Below are 14,355 nucleotides of genomic sequence, written 5' to 3' on the forward strand. Positions count from 1 at the left end.
CAAATACTTGTGTTTTTATAAATTCCTTTAGAGTGAATCACCCTTCTCCTGTTTAAACCAGCAAAGACCACATCAAACAGTATCACTCCATCTAGAATTAATCATTAATTTGAAGTATTTGACAATATTTTGCCAGCATTATTTCTTCCTCTCCCCAATTAATACAGGTTAAGCCTCAATACTGGCTCTTTTGCAGGACACTTGCTACGAAGTGGTGTCACTGGGCACTCACAGTCCCCAACCCACTGTGGGCAGCAAGGGGAGAGAGATACAGGTCTGCACCAGGTTTTCAGGCTGGTGGAAGTGGCCTCACTGCTGCCTGCACATAGTGTGGAGCAAGCAGCTGAGCAGCCCTGGGATGTTCCATCCCACACCTGAGGAGCCTAGGGTTGGTGTCAGAAACCTTTTCACTTGGAAAGTGCAGAAGGGCTGATCTTGTGTGCAGGATTGTAGGAGGAGATGAAGACTTCCTCTGCCTGCTCTCACTGCAGCCTCCATGAGCACAGCTTCAGATCACGCCAAAATCTGATCTCAGATGAATGCATGTGGCTTCTATTCACTAGAGATGGAGCCCAGCCTTTAAACACCACATTTTGTACTTTGGTTTTGGTTTAAGTCTCAGGCATGTGTTTTGCTAGGACACTGCATTTCATTTAAAAATTAGTTTTGACAAGGCCTTATGGTTCATGAATTCCTGCACGCCAAGTCCTGCAACATGCATCCCAGTTCTGCTGGCCTCCTCAGAGGCACCAAATCAGGGTGGTTTTGCTTCCTGCTCACAAACAAGCCATGAAACAACCTTGATTTTCCAATGCCTTTGTAGCAGGGCATTTTCCTGAGACTTTTCTGCCATTCTGTTGCAGTCTTTGGATGGTTTGCAATGCAGCTTGCTTGGGTGCTCTGCTAGAGAGCATGGCTGGTTGGTAAGTCCTGTGGCACCAGTTTTTGCTTCCAAATGGATGCATGAAATGTATAAACACACAATGGCACATGATGAAGGTAGAATACAGCCTGCTAAACACAAATAATACACAGGAGAAGGAAAGATCAGGCATGATAAGCTCGCCACACTGACACCACTCAGGCAGGCTGAAAGAGCTCTGGGTCTCTGGCATTTCATGACCACATTTGGCTTTTAATCCAGTACTCAAGGAAGCTAAACAGAAGCACGCTTGGGACCTTTGGGCATAGTTTTCACATTGTAACACTTCACAAACTGCTCTCCAGGTGCCTACAGAAGACTCTTCTAATCCACAGGTGTCTTCAGCTCTGAGAAAGCAGGGACAAGCTCCTTGGCATGCAGCACAAGCAGTCTCTCCTAGCTCTTTTCTTATCCTCTCCCGTCTGTGGCATCCAGGGTGTTTATATCACAGGGGACAGGGAAGCCACCAGCATGTGCTCCACTCCTGGCTGCAGCTTGTGCTGCTCAGGAGCGTGATGAAGATGGTGCTGGGCAAGGCAGGAGAGCTATTTTTTTTACCTCTCCAGGAGCAAGATTGCAGAGGCTGGATGACCTGTCATAAAGCCAGGGACAAGGGTTATTTCTTGCCTTAGAGCCAGTCACCTGCCAAACACTCCCCAGGTTTACACCAGAAGAACTCTCTTTTATTGTGGTGCAGCAATAGTGAGAGCAGGGCAAAGCACTCTGTAACAAGAGGCTGGGTCACCATAGCATCCCAGCAGGGAGCATCCCTGCCCACTCTGGCTGCTGGCATTTCTCCACCAGGTTTATCACTGTATCAGCCATGTGAATACACCTTTTTTATGGCATGAGCCTTCAGTGGACTTTTTGAAAGACAATGATGGGCCTTCGAAGGTTTGGCCAATCCTGTTTCCTGTACACTCCTGAGCCTTGCATACATTTAAATTTGACTTGTTAACTTTATAAGGTACTTCAGACTTGTATTGTACTGAAATTGGCTGGGATCTCAGTATCTCCCTTATTCCCACGTACTTTATTCTTAGAAATGCTTTGTAGTCATGTTATTGCTGTTGGGAGGTTTGGCTTTAACAGCCTCCAATAAAGATATGGTGCCTGTGAAAGGGCACCAGTAGCCCAAGATTATTCAGTATCAGCAACTGAAGCACAGGTGCCTTCTGTTTGCAGGGCCTCTTACTCTGGGCAGCAGCAGCCAGCCCCAGCTCCAGCAGCAGGCAGCAGCAGGGAGGGCTCCTCACTCCCTGGAGAAGAGGACACAGATTCCTGCAGCCTCCCGGGGTGCAAGCAACAGCCACCAGGCACGCGTGACCAGCAGCAGGCTGCAAAAGCCTCCTGTGCTGGGTTTATTTGCTGCTGCTTCTGCTTGCATCCTCACACTGGGCTGTGTGTGAGCTCTCACCAGTGCCCAGGCAGCAGCACTAATGCCTCCCTTTCATCACCAATGCTCCCAGTTCACCTCCTCAGCTACTCCCTGTGCTTTCCACAGCCCCAAAGCCATCCTGCCATCAGTTAGCACTGATGTGAAGCCTCCCAGGCTACTGCTGACATCCTCCGTTTTTGGCTCTATATTGTCTCTTTACATTTTGTAATATTAAAAACTTGCATTTGCATAAAGCAGTGTTTGCTATTCTACTCTGTGTCACTCCTGGAGGATTCCTGCCTTCCCCTGTGCTCCCAGGCAGCCTGGACACATTTCTGAGGCAGCTGATGACAACACTGCCCTTCATTGCAGGGAAGGAAGGACAAGGACCTTGAAATCTCATTTCAGGATATTTCATCATGTGAAAATAAATGTCATTTCACACGACATTCCAGATTACTTATCAAATAATGATCTGCCTCTTAATGTCTAGACTTCTGAAATCTGTGCAAATTAAATGTACTTGCAAATGTATTTATTCATTACACATATCAATTAACGTATGATTTAAGCAACTGAACTGTAAATTATCCCCTTGTTTATAAAACAACAACTTCCTCTAAAGGACAATATTTTCTATTACAGCAATTAGTAACACATCAATTCTTGACTAGCCTGCAACAGATCTCATATTAGCTCATATGATTCTCCAGCATGATCTCTGGCACCAGGGCATGCACACAGCTCTGGACCAGCACATGTGCAGCCGTGCACCAGGCAAAGCAAATGGAAAATGCACAGGAGTTTTCCAAAAATCCCACCCCTTGCTAACACCTGTCAACGGCCAAAGCGCTAATGGAGAGCTTGGGCTACACATCAGCAAGCAGGAAAAGAAAAACAAGGGAGAAACCACTCCATTCCAGCACACACCCTGCGCTGCTGTCAAAGTGTGCTGAGCATTTCAAATCCCCTCCTCCCACTGCCCGCCCTGGGCAGAAAAACAAACAAAAATCCACCGTCCCTGTGTCCCCCTGGCACGCCGCCCCGATCACCTCACCTGCCGCCACGGCTGAGCTCTGGAGCAATTGGGGTGCTCCCCAGGGCTGCCGCAGGCAGGAGGCAGGGCGGGATCCGGCTCCCCGGATCCTCCTGGCCACGCACCTCAGCCTCAGCACCGTGCCCTGCCCACGTGTGTGAAACCATGTGTCTGCATCAGGTCGCTAATCCAAATGACATGTGATCGTCCTGATACTCTTGATATAGCCAAAGGACTAATTTGAGCTCTGTTGTCACTTTGAATAATGAATATTGATTTTACAGGATTCTGATTATGTATATATTTCAATATTAGCGAGATAGGCTAATTCTCTCCATAAGGCTGCCAAACTAAAACAAAACTAAACTAAAGACATCAGGGAGATCAGGCACCAAGTGCAAATGATTAATTGTACCCTGGATTTATCAGACTCCATCTACTTACACATCAAGAAAGACGCTGGCTCTGCAAAGGCTCCATTCTGCAGTAGGAAAGCACTGCACCATGAAGTATCCTGTGTTTTCTTGAATAAATGGATACAGGAATAATGGAAATGGGAGGGCTGGCAAGTTGTGACCAATCCCATCTGTCAAGGGGAAATGTCTGGTGTCCCAAAGGCTTCAGGACCTGGTCAGACCAGAGGGGCTGACCTGGGCACACAACCCCTGGCCTGCCTGTCCTGCCCGCACTGCCCTCAGCAGAGCTTCCCAGTGCCAGGCAGGGCTGCATGTTGCAGCACCTCCCAAAGGTTCCAAATATTTTCTTGCTGCATCATTGCGGTTGCCAGGGTTTTGAGGATAACGTGAAGTTTACACAACACACTCCCTGCTGCCAGTTCATGGCATGAAGAGAAGAGATGGTGATCAGCTGGTAAATTTAGCAGAAAGCTCAATGGCAGCAACCAGTCGAGGCTGCTTTCTTGGACTGATTAATAGCAAGGAGAAGGAACTGTGTTGGAAAGTATGATTGATCACTCTGCAGAAGAGCACAGACACTACGGCCAAGGGCTGGCCCTGTGGGATTCACGAGTCTGCAGTGGGTGAAGGTTGAGTCCCCAAGGAGCCAATGCCAAGGCTCCCACCTGCCCTTGGCTGCAAGGGGCGGCAGGGCCAGGGGAAGAGGGCAGAGGGGGCACAGGAAAGGGTTTGTGTGCTGGGAATTTGAGGGCAGGCTGACACACCCAGCCACAGGCTCCCTGCGCCGAGAACGGCTGGCGAGACTCCCACCTCGCCACGCTCCCGCCCACGTCTTCCCATCCCCTGGCTGTGCCGACCCAGCTGTGCACAGCTGGGCTGCAAACCGCTCTGCTGGTCTGGTCTGACTTAAAAGCCGTGTTCTGGAACAGCCTACGGGGTTTCCTGCAGCCACAGCGTGTCAGGGATCACAGACAGCTCAGCACACTAGTGCTGCAGCAACGCGGCTGGAGACTGGACTCAGGATGTGCAGCTGATGCACACCCGCCTTCATCTGGCTCTCAAGAGGGTTCCGTCTGCTCAGTGTTTGGGGACAGGGACATCTTCTGTGCCAGTGAGCCCTCATGCCCTCTCCAGCCTCACCACTGCCAAACTGACAGTATTTTCATGTATGTACTCCTGCTTCATGGCTTGTAGTCTTTCCATTTCCTGCAAGCACGCAAGCACCACAGCTCCAGCACAGAGACCAGCAGCCTCAGGCAGCAGCACAAGTGGGATCTTAATAAATAAATAACTCAGCTCTCACTGCCAACAGCTCCCACCACAGAGGGAGTGAACGAGAGCCGAGATGCTCCTTCTCCCCTCTGGAGCGTGGCAGTGACTGTGCATTTATTTCTGGTTCCCAGAGGGATGCAGGCTCAGCTGTCTGTCCCTCTGCCTACAGCTCCTGTGTCTTGCCAAGGATGTTGTACTGGAGTGGGACTGCCCTGTCATGGTCAGCAGATTGCAAACCAGTGGTCTGGTGAACTCTGGGCATGTTGCATGGAAGGCAAGGGTAGAAGGCAGCTCACAGCCTCTGGCTGGTAGCAGTAGTGCCAGAGAGCAGTTCAAGCCCCACAGGAAATTCAGAGATGTTCCCAGAGCTTGTTCCCAGCTGCAATGCCTGCCAAAACCCAGCCTTGGTTGCCAGCAGAGGACCAGGCTGGAGCTGGGGCTCTGGAAAGGCACACAGGGGAAAGCTGGGGCTGCACCATCTCATGCCCATTAGCACATTGTGGCTGCTCTAGCCAAACCAGCAACCTCTGAAGTAACGCCATGGGTATCAGGAAGGGAATTCCCATCCACATGGGTGGCATTTCACAGCTGCCAAAATGCCCTCCCCGCCAGCTCCCCGGCAGCGTTTCCTTGGTTCAGCAGGATAGGAGCCTGCCAAAAGGAATCAGCTTAGCAAGAGATCCAGGTACCCTGGCTCTTGTCCCGGAGCCTTTCTCAGCACAGAGCTGTGCTCCAGCCTGGGATGGAATGGGCTGGGGAGATGCAAATGGTTCTTCATTGTCTGTCCTTAGTGACTCTGGAGTTTCTCAGACTGGCACTTTGCTACTCAAGCAAAGCTTTGGCCTCTTGATCCCACAGTTTCCTGCGCCATTCCCAGGGAATGTGCGCCATTCTCCTGGCTGTGTGGGCAACAGAATGAAGGGCACCAGTTCCTGGAGCTCCCTCCACACCAGGGGGTGTCACTGCAGAATGGCCAGAGCTGCCCCAAACACACCCAGCCTGACTCACACAGTGAGGAGTAAAATGAATAAACACTTCAGCCTCTCTTCTGCAGGAGCAGCCAGGGAACAGCTGAAAGAGGCCAGCTTCTGGGGAGCAGCTGCCACACAAGCAGCCACCCCGAGGCTTCTCTGACAGAGCTGGGACCCAGCTCTCAGCAGATCTTTGGGATATGGGTTCCCAGTGGAATGACAGGGCAGGACCTGCCATAAAACCAGGCTGCTGCCTCAAAATGAGCTGCTCCTGCCATCGAGGGGGCCAGGCAGTGACACTGCTGCACAGAAGTTGCCCTCTTTACCACAACGACCTGGTGTGTAGGAGACCAACGTCCATGAAAGCTTTGATTCATCTAGGGAGCTTTGTCAGGAAGTCAGTTTGAAAGTGACCTTGTTCCAAAGACCTGGCAAATGTTTATAAAGGGGAAATAAATCCTGAAACCTGCACCCAAAGCTTCTGAGATCACTCCTCCCAGAGGAGCTGGTTGGATATGGATTGCACAACAGCTTCTGGGATGGGAACTACAAGCAGAGGCATGTGCAGGGCTGTCCAGAGGAGGCACCTGTGCCAGGGACGTGTCCCTGAGACTCAGCACTTGTTTTCCAGCCTTCAGGGTGGTGACAACTCCAAGCTGTGGCCAGGCTAGGTTTTCAGCCTGTGACCTGAAGAGAAAACGCTTGCTATGCAATCCCTGGGATCCAGCTTGCAACCCAGTTCTTACAAGCAACTTGGTTTCTATTTTCTGAATTTCCTAGGATCCTTCAAGCTCTGGATATTAAAACACTTGGATCTCTAGAAGCACATTTTGCTCATCTTGGCTGCTTCCTAAAGGACCAGAGAGCAGGCACAGCCAACTCTGCCACCTCCTCACCTCCTGCGTGCTGCACCAGCAGCAGCATCCTATTTTATTCCTTCCCACCCCTGGGCCCGTGCCCAGGACTAGTCTAAATTTTCTTGCCAACACATTTTTCCTCCAAAATGTTCTGCCAGTCAGTAAAGCCCTAACGCATTGTCTAAAGGTTCTTCCCAAATGTGTTTTGGACAATTCCCAATTTGTAATCCAAGATGACTGCCCGAGCAAAGCAAAAACATTTTGAGAGGACTGTGGGACAAGGGAGATCCCAGTCCCTGGGGCAGTCCCTTATCTCAGGGTTTCACCTCCCCCTCGACACCTCTTTCACAAGAGAAGGTGGGGCTAGAGATGCCCAGAGGATCTGTTCCAGATCTCCTCAGCGGTTAAAAACCTCCTCCCCACCGCCTTCCAGCCTAAACTTGGCCTCAGCCATTTCACTTCCAGAGACATCCTTCCATGCAAATCCTCCCCTTCCTCTCCTGATCCCTGGGGAATTCACAAGTATACGTGCTTCCGCTTGGAGATCACAACCCTTGCCCATGAAGGCATTTCACAGCAGCAGGCGGAGATGTGCAGCGGGGACACACCAGTGTCGCTGCCCCGGGCGGCACTCGCTGATGGGTCTGAGAAACCTCTGCTGCAGCAGACGCTTTTAGAGCGCCAGTCCCCGCACACCCCCGAAGGGACGGGCTCTGCAGTGGGCAGGGTGCGAGCTCAGCAAGGGGAGCTGCTGCCAGGCAATTCCCAGGTCCCCGGCGTGGGCGAGGGCTGGCAGCCCCTAATGCCAGCCTGTTCTTGCCGCCTGCCCCGCTCTCGTCCCGCAGAGACACCGACCTGTTGCCGGCAATTACCGGCGGTTTGCAGCTCCTCGGCTCCCACAAACTCAGACATAATTGCAGCCTGCTCTCACTGCGGCCGGGAGGGACCGGGCTGCCAGCGCCGCGCTCCCTCCGCCCTTGGCAAACCCCGCAGGAGGGAGAGGGAACACCGGCTCCGTCATTGTCATAATTTCTTGCCCACCAATATATGCCAATAGCAGCACTAAGAGAAATATCGATCCAGCGGAGAATTTCTAAGCTCTTCAAAAGCATACTGCAGTTTTCACGGTAATGTGTTGTCTCTGATTTCCCCACGAAGATGAGTGTGAAAGTGCTTTTCGGCACTGACTTCCCAGTGCAGTCTCGGTCTTTTCCTCACTCGAGTTTGTCCAGCTGCCTAGATAATTGAAACTTACGTCAAATGTTGTTCATCTGAAGTTAAACCTTACACGCTGAAGGCTGCTTTTTTTTTTTCTTTTTTTTTCTTTTTTTTTTTTTTTATCAAAAGACTTGTGGCTCCATCAAAAAGCTAAAAGCCTGGATTTGTGCTTTTCCGCAGTTTTAAACATGACACTCTCCCTTTTATTTATTTTTCTTTTTTTAAACTCTGAAGGCTCAGCAGGCAAGCCTCTGCAGGGACGAGGGCTTTGCACCGGTGAGATCTGCAAACATGTCTCTTCTTTCTTGAACTTTATTTTTCTCACGGTCTCTGAAAAGGCAAGATCGGGTGATACGTGTGGGATTGGCCCTGTACAGGTGCAGATCAGGTACAAGAGGAGGTGGAAAAACATTACTGTGTATACTCAAAAAAAAAAAAAAAAAGAAAAGAGAGAGAGAGACAGAGAGAAAGAGCGAGTGAGCACATTTTTGAATAGGCCAGGTCTAGTTCTTGGCAGGATGACTCAGGCCTAGCTGGCAGGCTATGGGAATAGGAGTGTGAGAAAGTCAGTCAAGCGGAGGGGAGAAAAAAAAGGATTCAAGTCCCCAGGCAAAATACTTCTTTTTTTTTTTCTTCTTTTTTTTAAAGTAACCCACAAACTGTCCAAACCAGCCGGCGGTGGCAGCAGGGCGGCTGGGCCAGGCCCGGGGGACAGGCACCTCCCTCGCTGCGGTTTCGGCTGTGTCCCCGATGTCAGCGCACGCACCACCGCGTCCGTGCTCTCGCCGCCAGCCTGGCGTGCCAGCCGGGCAGAGAACCACGGCAGCCCGCGCCCTCGGCCCGAGGGTGCCACCACGCACCTGCCCCGTGCTGCGCCGCTCCGGGCACCGGCCCTGCCCAGCCGGGCACGCTGCGGGGGCAGGGGCAGCCCCGCCTGGCATTGCCCGGGCGGCCTGGGGACACCTGGGCTCTGCCGTGGGGAGACTTGGGTTGCCCCGGGCAGATCTGGGCGATCGCGGCAATGCTGCGGGCACCGTGGGAGGACGCATCGGGCGCGCCCCGCGCTTCGCCGCAGCCCCCGCGCGCAGTAGCTGCGCTCCGGCCAGCGCAGCTGGGCCCGGCCCGCCGCGTCCCGGCCATCACCCCGGAGGGCCGCGGCCCCCCACAGCGCGGCCCGCCCCGGGGCCGGCGGTCCCCGAGGAGAGCGGGCGGGGCCGCGCCTGCCACGGGCGCCAATTAACCCGGTAATTAGCGCGGCACTCCCCGCGCCCCCCCCCACCGCGGGCGGTGCCCAAGGGGTTAAACCGCGGCCGCCCGCCCCGCGCCATTGGCCGGCGGCCGCCGCGCGGCGCGCAGCCAATGGGCGGGCGCCGTCCACGAGCGGGGCCGCGTGCGGGCGGCGCCCATTGGTTGGGCGCGAGTGTGGGAACGGCGGCGGGGGACGTTTCACACGAGCCGCGCGCGTGCGGCGCGCGCTATATAAGTAGGGGCGGCCAAGGGCGCGCGGCACCCGCGCCCCGCCGGCCCCGCCGCCGCCGCCCCGAGCGCTCCCTCACGGCCCGGCCCGGCCCCCCACTGCCGCCGCCGCGCCTCTTCCCGGCGGCGCACCATGCCGGCCGACCTGATGGAGAAGAGCAGCGCCTCGCCGGTGGCCGCCACCCCCGCCAGCGTCAATGCGACGCCCGACAAGCCGAAGACGGCGGCGGAGCATCGCAAGGTAAGGGCGGCCGGGACGGGACGGGACGGGCAGCGCCGTGCGGAGCCGTGCCGGACGCTGACTGTCGCCTCTCTTGTAGTCCTCCAAGCCCATCATGGAGAAGCGGCGGCGGGCGCGCATCAACGAGAGCCTAGGGCAGCTGAAGACGCTCATCCTGGACGCTCTGAAGAAGGATGTAAGTGCAGGGGGGTCGGGGCGGGGGGTGCTGGGGGCAAACGGCGCTGCCGGGCCGGTCTGAGCCCCGCCTGTTCCCGCAGAGCTCCCGGCATTCCAAGCTGGAGAAAGCCGACATTCTGGAGATGACCGTCAAGCACCTGCGGAGCCTCCAGCGGGCCCAGATGACTGGTGAGTCCCGAGGGGGAACCGGAGCCAGGGAGCTGGGGTGGCGCTGCCTGCAACCCCGGGGCTGGGGCATCGCACGCTCTGCCTGCTCCGTGCGGAGGATAGCAGGAGCACCCGGCTCTGCACCTGCATCGCAGGGGAGGGTAGCTGTTCTTTACCTGTATTCCTGGTGCCAGCGCCTCCGCACCTGAATCCTTTTTCATGGGGGACTGCTACTGGGAGGTGGTGAGGGACATAATGCTTTGTGCTAGTATCACCAATAAGGAGATGCTGGGAAGGTCACTGTGTTGTTTGTGCATTTCTGGTGCTGGAGGGCACACGGAGGGTTGCAGTCCCAGCTTGAGTTCCCTGTGCTAGCAGGGGTGTGAGAGGCACAAGAGCCACTGGAGGGACTGTGTTTCCAACCTGGGTCTCTGGTATATGGGGACATAAGGACATTCTTGGGACTTATCTGTTCCCCACCTGGGTCCCTGGTGCTGGTGGACTTGGTAGCAGAGGGGCTGTGCTCTCCATCTGAAATCTTATTACTTGGGAATGCAAGACATGCTGCCAGAGGGGCTGCTTTCCCCATCTGGATTCCTAGCTCAGAGGGGCTGTAGGATGCAGTGCTGATGGGCTGTGCACCTCTCTTCCCTGTGGAGCCTGCTGACTGCTGTGTTCCTCTCTCCTCCCACAGCTGCCCTGAGCACAGACCCCACAGTACTGGGCAAGTACCGAGCCGGCTTCAGCGAGTGCATGAACGAGGTGACGCGCTTCCTCTCCACCTGCGAGGGCGTCAACACTGAGGTGCGCACCCGGCTCCTGGGCCACCTGGCCAGCTGCATGACCCAGATCAACACCATGAACTACCCTGCGCCCCCCCCGCCGCCCCCGTTGCCACCAGCCGCAGCCTTTGGGCCCCCCCTGGTTCCTCCAGGCAGTGGCGTGGGGCCACTCCCGGGCATGCCCTGCAAGCCGGGTGCCGATGCAGCCAAGGTGTACGGTGGCTTCCAGCTGCTGCCAGCCTCCGATGGGCAGTTTGCCTTCCTCATCCCCAGCACTGCATTTGCTCCTGGTGGAGCTGTGCTGCCTCTGTATGGTGGCCCACCCACAGCTGCCACTGCTGCCTCGCCGCCAGGCCCGCCACCTGGCACGGCCGACTCAGTCTGGAGACCCTGGTGAGGGTGGTGGGCACCGGACTGGACTTGGCAATGCACCCCGTGCTGCTGGCACGGCTGTACATAGATTATATGTTCATATTGGATTGTGCCTTTGTACCATAGCACTCCCTTGACAGTGTTTCGTGTTTTACACGAGATCTTTTTTTTCTTCCTTTCCTCCCTTTCCTTATGTGACGCCAAAGATTGGGGGTTTGTTTTTTGGTTGGGTTTTTTTTTTTTGAATGCTCTTAAAATAAAAAAAGTTTCCCTTCCATTTTGGAAGGCCTTTGGAGAAAATTTGAGCTCTGGCATGTGTGCGTAGGAGAGACCCCAGTTCCTGGCTGCCTGTGGATCTTGCTGCTCCAGGGCTGCCTTGTCCTGTTTGCCAGGCTGGAGCTGTCACTCAGACCCTCTGTCCCCTCTGTCTTGTGAAATCACCTGGCCCCTCTCCCTGCCCTGGGGCAGATGTAATTACTGCTTCTTTGGGAGCAGCTCAATTAATCAGACTTGTTAAAAGGAGCTTGTATTTGCAGAGCTGGTGAATGTGCTGTGGGACTCACCTCTGCTCTGTTGTGGCACCTCGGGCTGATGGAGTTGGTGTGGTAAAGCAAGACATTGAGCTGCCCGGGTGAGCCTCCTGCCCTGAACCCGGGGGAGCCTGCTTCCCAGGCTGTAGTGTAAATTGCAAGTGACTCCAGTCAGTTGATTGAGAGAGCAGTGCCTGCCAGCTTCTCGAGTTACAAAAGCAGTGGCTCTCCGCAGGACAAGCCTGACACGAGTGCTCCTGTCTCCTGGCTGACGGGCTGCAGCAGGCGCTGGGCACCACCTCCACCTGGACTTAAAAGCACAGAGCTGTTCCCGACCCTGAGCGGCAGCCAAGCTCTGCTTGATGATTAATGCTTTGCATGTGGTTTTGATAGAGTTGGGCATTTCCTCTGCTGTTATATGGAAAACACGTGGTCGAGGGAGTGATGTGGGGCTGCAAGGACTCTGTAATCATGAGCTGCAGCTGACCCCTGTGACTTGAGGATGCCCCGTTTCCAGGCAAGATGCAAGCCATAGATAGTGGCGAGCAGCAGTCTCGGGTTACAGCTTGCATGGCCCTTCTTAACAAGTCCTAACTCAGAGCGGACAGCTTCAAGATGTGCCAGGATCCACTGGGGTTTCTGTCCAAATCCTGCTGCAAAATCTTGTTGGATTTTGTCTGGATCAGCCAGGTGCTTGACTGTATCCAGGTGCTGGGGAAATGAAGGCTGGGGAGAGTGAGACCAGATGGATTTAAACCTGCTGGGGTTTGACTCCCCAGCTTTGCTCCCAGTAAAGAAACATATTCACCTGATCTGAAAATATATCCTGGGAAAGGGGTTGGTATGTGCCTGGGATAGGCAGTGGCAGTTTGGGTTTTGTTTAGTTTTGTTTTTTTTTTAAGGACCTGATCTCCCTGGGATGAGCTTTCTCTTTTCTTGAACACCTTGCTGGCCTGCCTGCATTGCCACCCTCACAGAGGCATCTCACAGCCAGGTTTTGTGTGCAAGGCTTGAGAATATCAGATTTGTTGTCCCAAGACAGCTGTGTAGCTGTACAGGCTGAGCTTTCTTTCCCTTCCACCAGCCAGAGTGTCACCTTTCTGCACTGGAGGTACTGAGGGTAGGAGTGAGCCCACCTTGTGTTCAGAGAAGTGCTCGCAGGACCTGTCTCAGAATTGCATCAGAACAACTCCTGCTGCTGGACGGCTTGTGTGGAGCTGATGCAGACCAGTCATGCATCACCTATAAGAGTGAATGCTGTTCCATATGAGCAGAGTCTTCCCTTTCTGCTGAAGCAGTTGGTTTGGAAAGCACATTAGAAAAAAGAGACTCTGCTGTAGGCTAATGGAGAACATACTGCAGATCCCGGAGTGAAAGACAAGATGAACCTATTTGCTAATGGAGTTTAAATAGCCTAGTATAAAGCAGATACGGCATGCTTGGGCCGGTTTCTCCAAAGCTTTCTCTGTTTACTCTATCCCACAGCCTGTTGACATGAGAGATCTGCTTGAGTTTGTGAGCTTTAAGGGGATCAGAGCAATTCCCAAGAGCCGTGCTCTTGGTGCCAGTTCACTGAGCCCGTGACAAATTGGGATGACAAATGCAGGCTGTGGTCTGTGGATCATTGTGTGTGGGAATTCTCCTTCAGGTGCAGCAAATGCCTTTAAACTGGTGCTGTGGGATGAGCAGGAAAGAGTAAGGGAAGAGTGCCACGGAAGTACAGGGCTGAGCTGTGACCCTGAATGGGGACTGTACAGGACAGGTAGGAAAAGGGACTGGACTTAGTGCTGCCAGATGGGATGCAGCTCCTCTTGGCTTCCCTGGGCACCTTGCTGAGCCCTGTCTGCCAGTGGAGAGGATCCTGGGAAGGGCTGGAGTCAGGTCTTTCATGACCATTCTTGGGTTGGTCAGCACTTTGCCACAACAATCCTTTGGGTGCGTTTGCAGACCCGAGGTGCTGAGCTGGAAGGAGCAGTGCTCCAATCCCTGCCTGCAGTGCACCTGCACGGGGGTCCGTGTGCAGGGGGCTTTTCCTGCCTTCCAAGCACCGTGCCTTGCCCCCCACCCACCACGCAGCTTACAGCCCCGGCTGCCCCTCGCATCCCTTCCATCTGCTGCTGCTGCCGTCCCGGGAAACCTGTCATTAAAGTCAATTAACTTTTCCCACACTCCTCGTGAGCGGTGCAAAAGCCCCTCCTTGCTTCCTCCTTGGCTCTTAAGTGCTACCATATGGCACAGGCCCCCGCGCCCCCCCACGCCCGCCCTGCCTTTGATTCCAGCCAGACAGCCGGAGCTTTATGATTTAAGCCGGGAGAGCCCTCGTACCAAGCCCTGGGCCGCTCTGCGGCCAAGGTGGTTTTTTTAGCAGGCAAGGCTGTTTTCTGGCAGGAAATGAATAGCTCCCAGATGAGCTCAGGAACCTGAGAGGTCGTGAGAAAGGAGCGAACCCCCGGCGCGGTGGCGGGCTGCCAGCGGTGTGGGGAGCGCGGGAGGGAGCGCGCTGCTGCCGCCGCACACGAGCGCGCCCGGCCCCCGCTGGCAGGCGGCGGGGCCGGCACCC

At 54.6% G+C, this 14,355-nt stretch overlaps 1 protein-coding gene across 1 annotated transcript; it reads left to right on the top strand.

Moving 5' to 3' along the window:
* Window positions 1-9,559: 9,559 nt before the first annotated feature.
* HES1 (hes family bHLH transcription factor 1) lies at window positions 9,560-11,525 on the top strand. Its single transcript, XM_041414378.1, has 4 exons — window positions 9,560-9,787; window positions 9,867-9,962; window positions 10,045-10,132; window positions 10,806-11,525. Exons 1-4 carry the CDS (start codon window positions 9,680-9,682, stop codon window positions 11,288-11,290), a joined length of 777 nt encoding a protein of 258 aa, XP_041270312.1. The 5' UTR covers window positions 9,560-9,679; the 3' UTR covers window positions 11,291-11,525.
* The last annotated feature ends 2,830 nt before the right edge of the window (window positions 11,526-14,355 follow it).

Source organism: Onychostruthus taczanowskii, unplaced genomic scaffold (assembly GCF_017590055.1).
Source record: "Onychostruthus taczanowskii isolate IOZ18803 unplaced genomic scaffold, ASM1759005v1 scaffold45, whole genome shotgun sequence".
NCBI classification, from domain to species: domain Eukaryota; kingdom Metazoa; phylum Chordata; class Aves; order Passeriformes; family Passeridae; genus Onychostruthus; species Onychostruthus taczanowskii.

Coding starts and splice junctions, on each gene's coding strand:
- HES1 (XM_041414378.1), top strand. CDS start 9,680: ATGCCGGCCGACCTGATGGAGAAGAGCAGCGCCTCGCCGGTGGCCGCC. Junction 9,963..10,044: donor TGGACGCTCTGAAGAAGGAT/GTAAGTGCAGGG, acceptor CTGTTCCCGCAG/AGCTCCCGGCATTCCAAGCT. Junction 10,133..10,805: donor CCAGCGGGCCCAGATGACTG/GTGAGTCCCGAG, acceptor CTCCTCCCACAG/CTGCCCTGAGCACAGACCCC.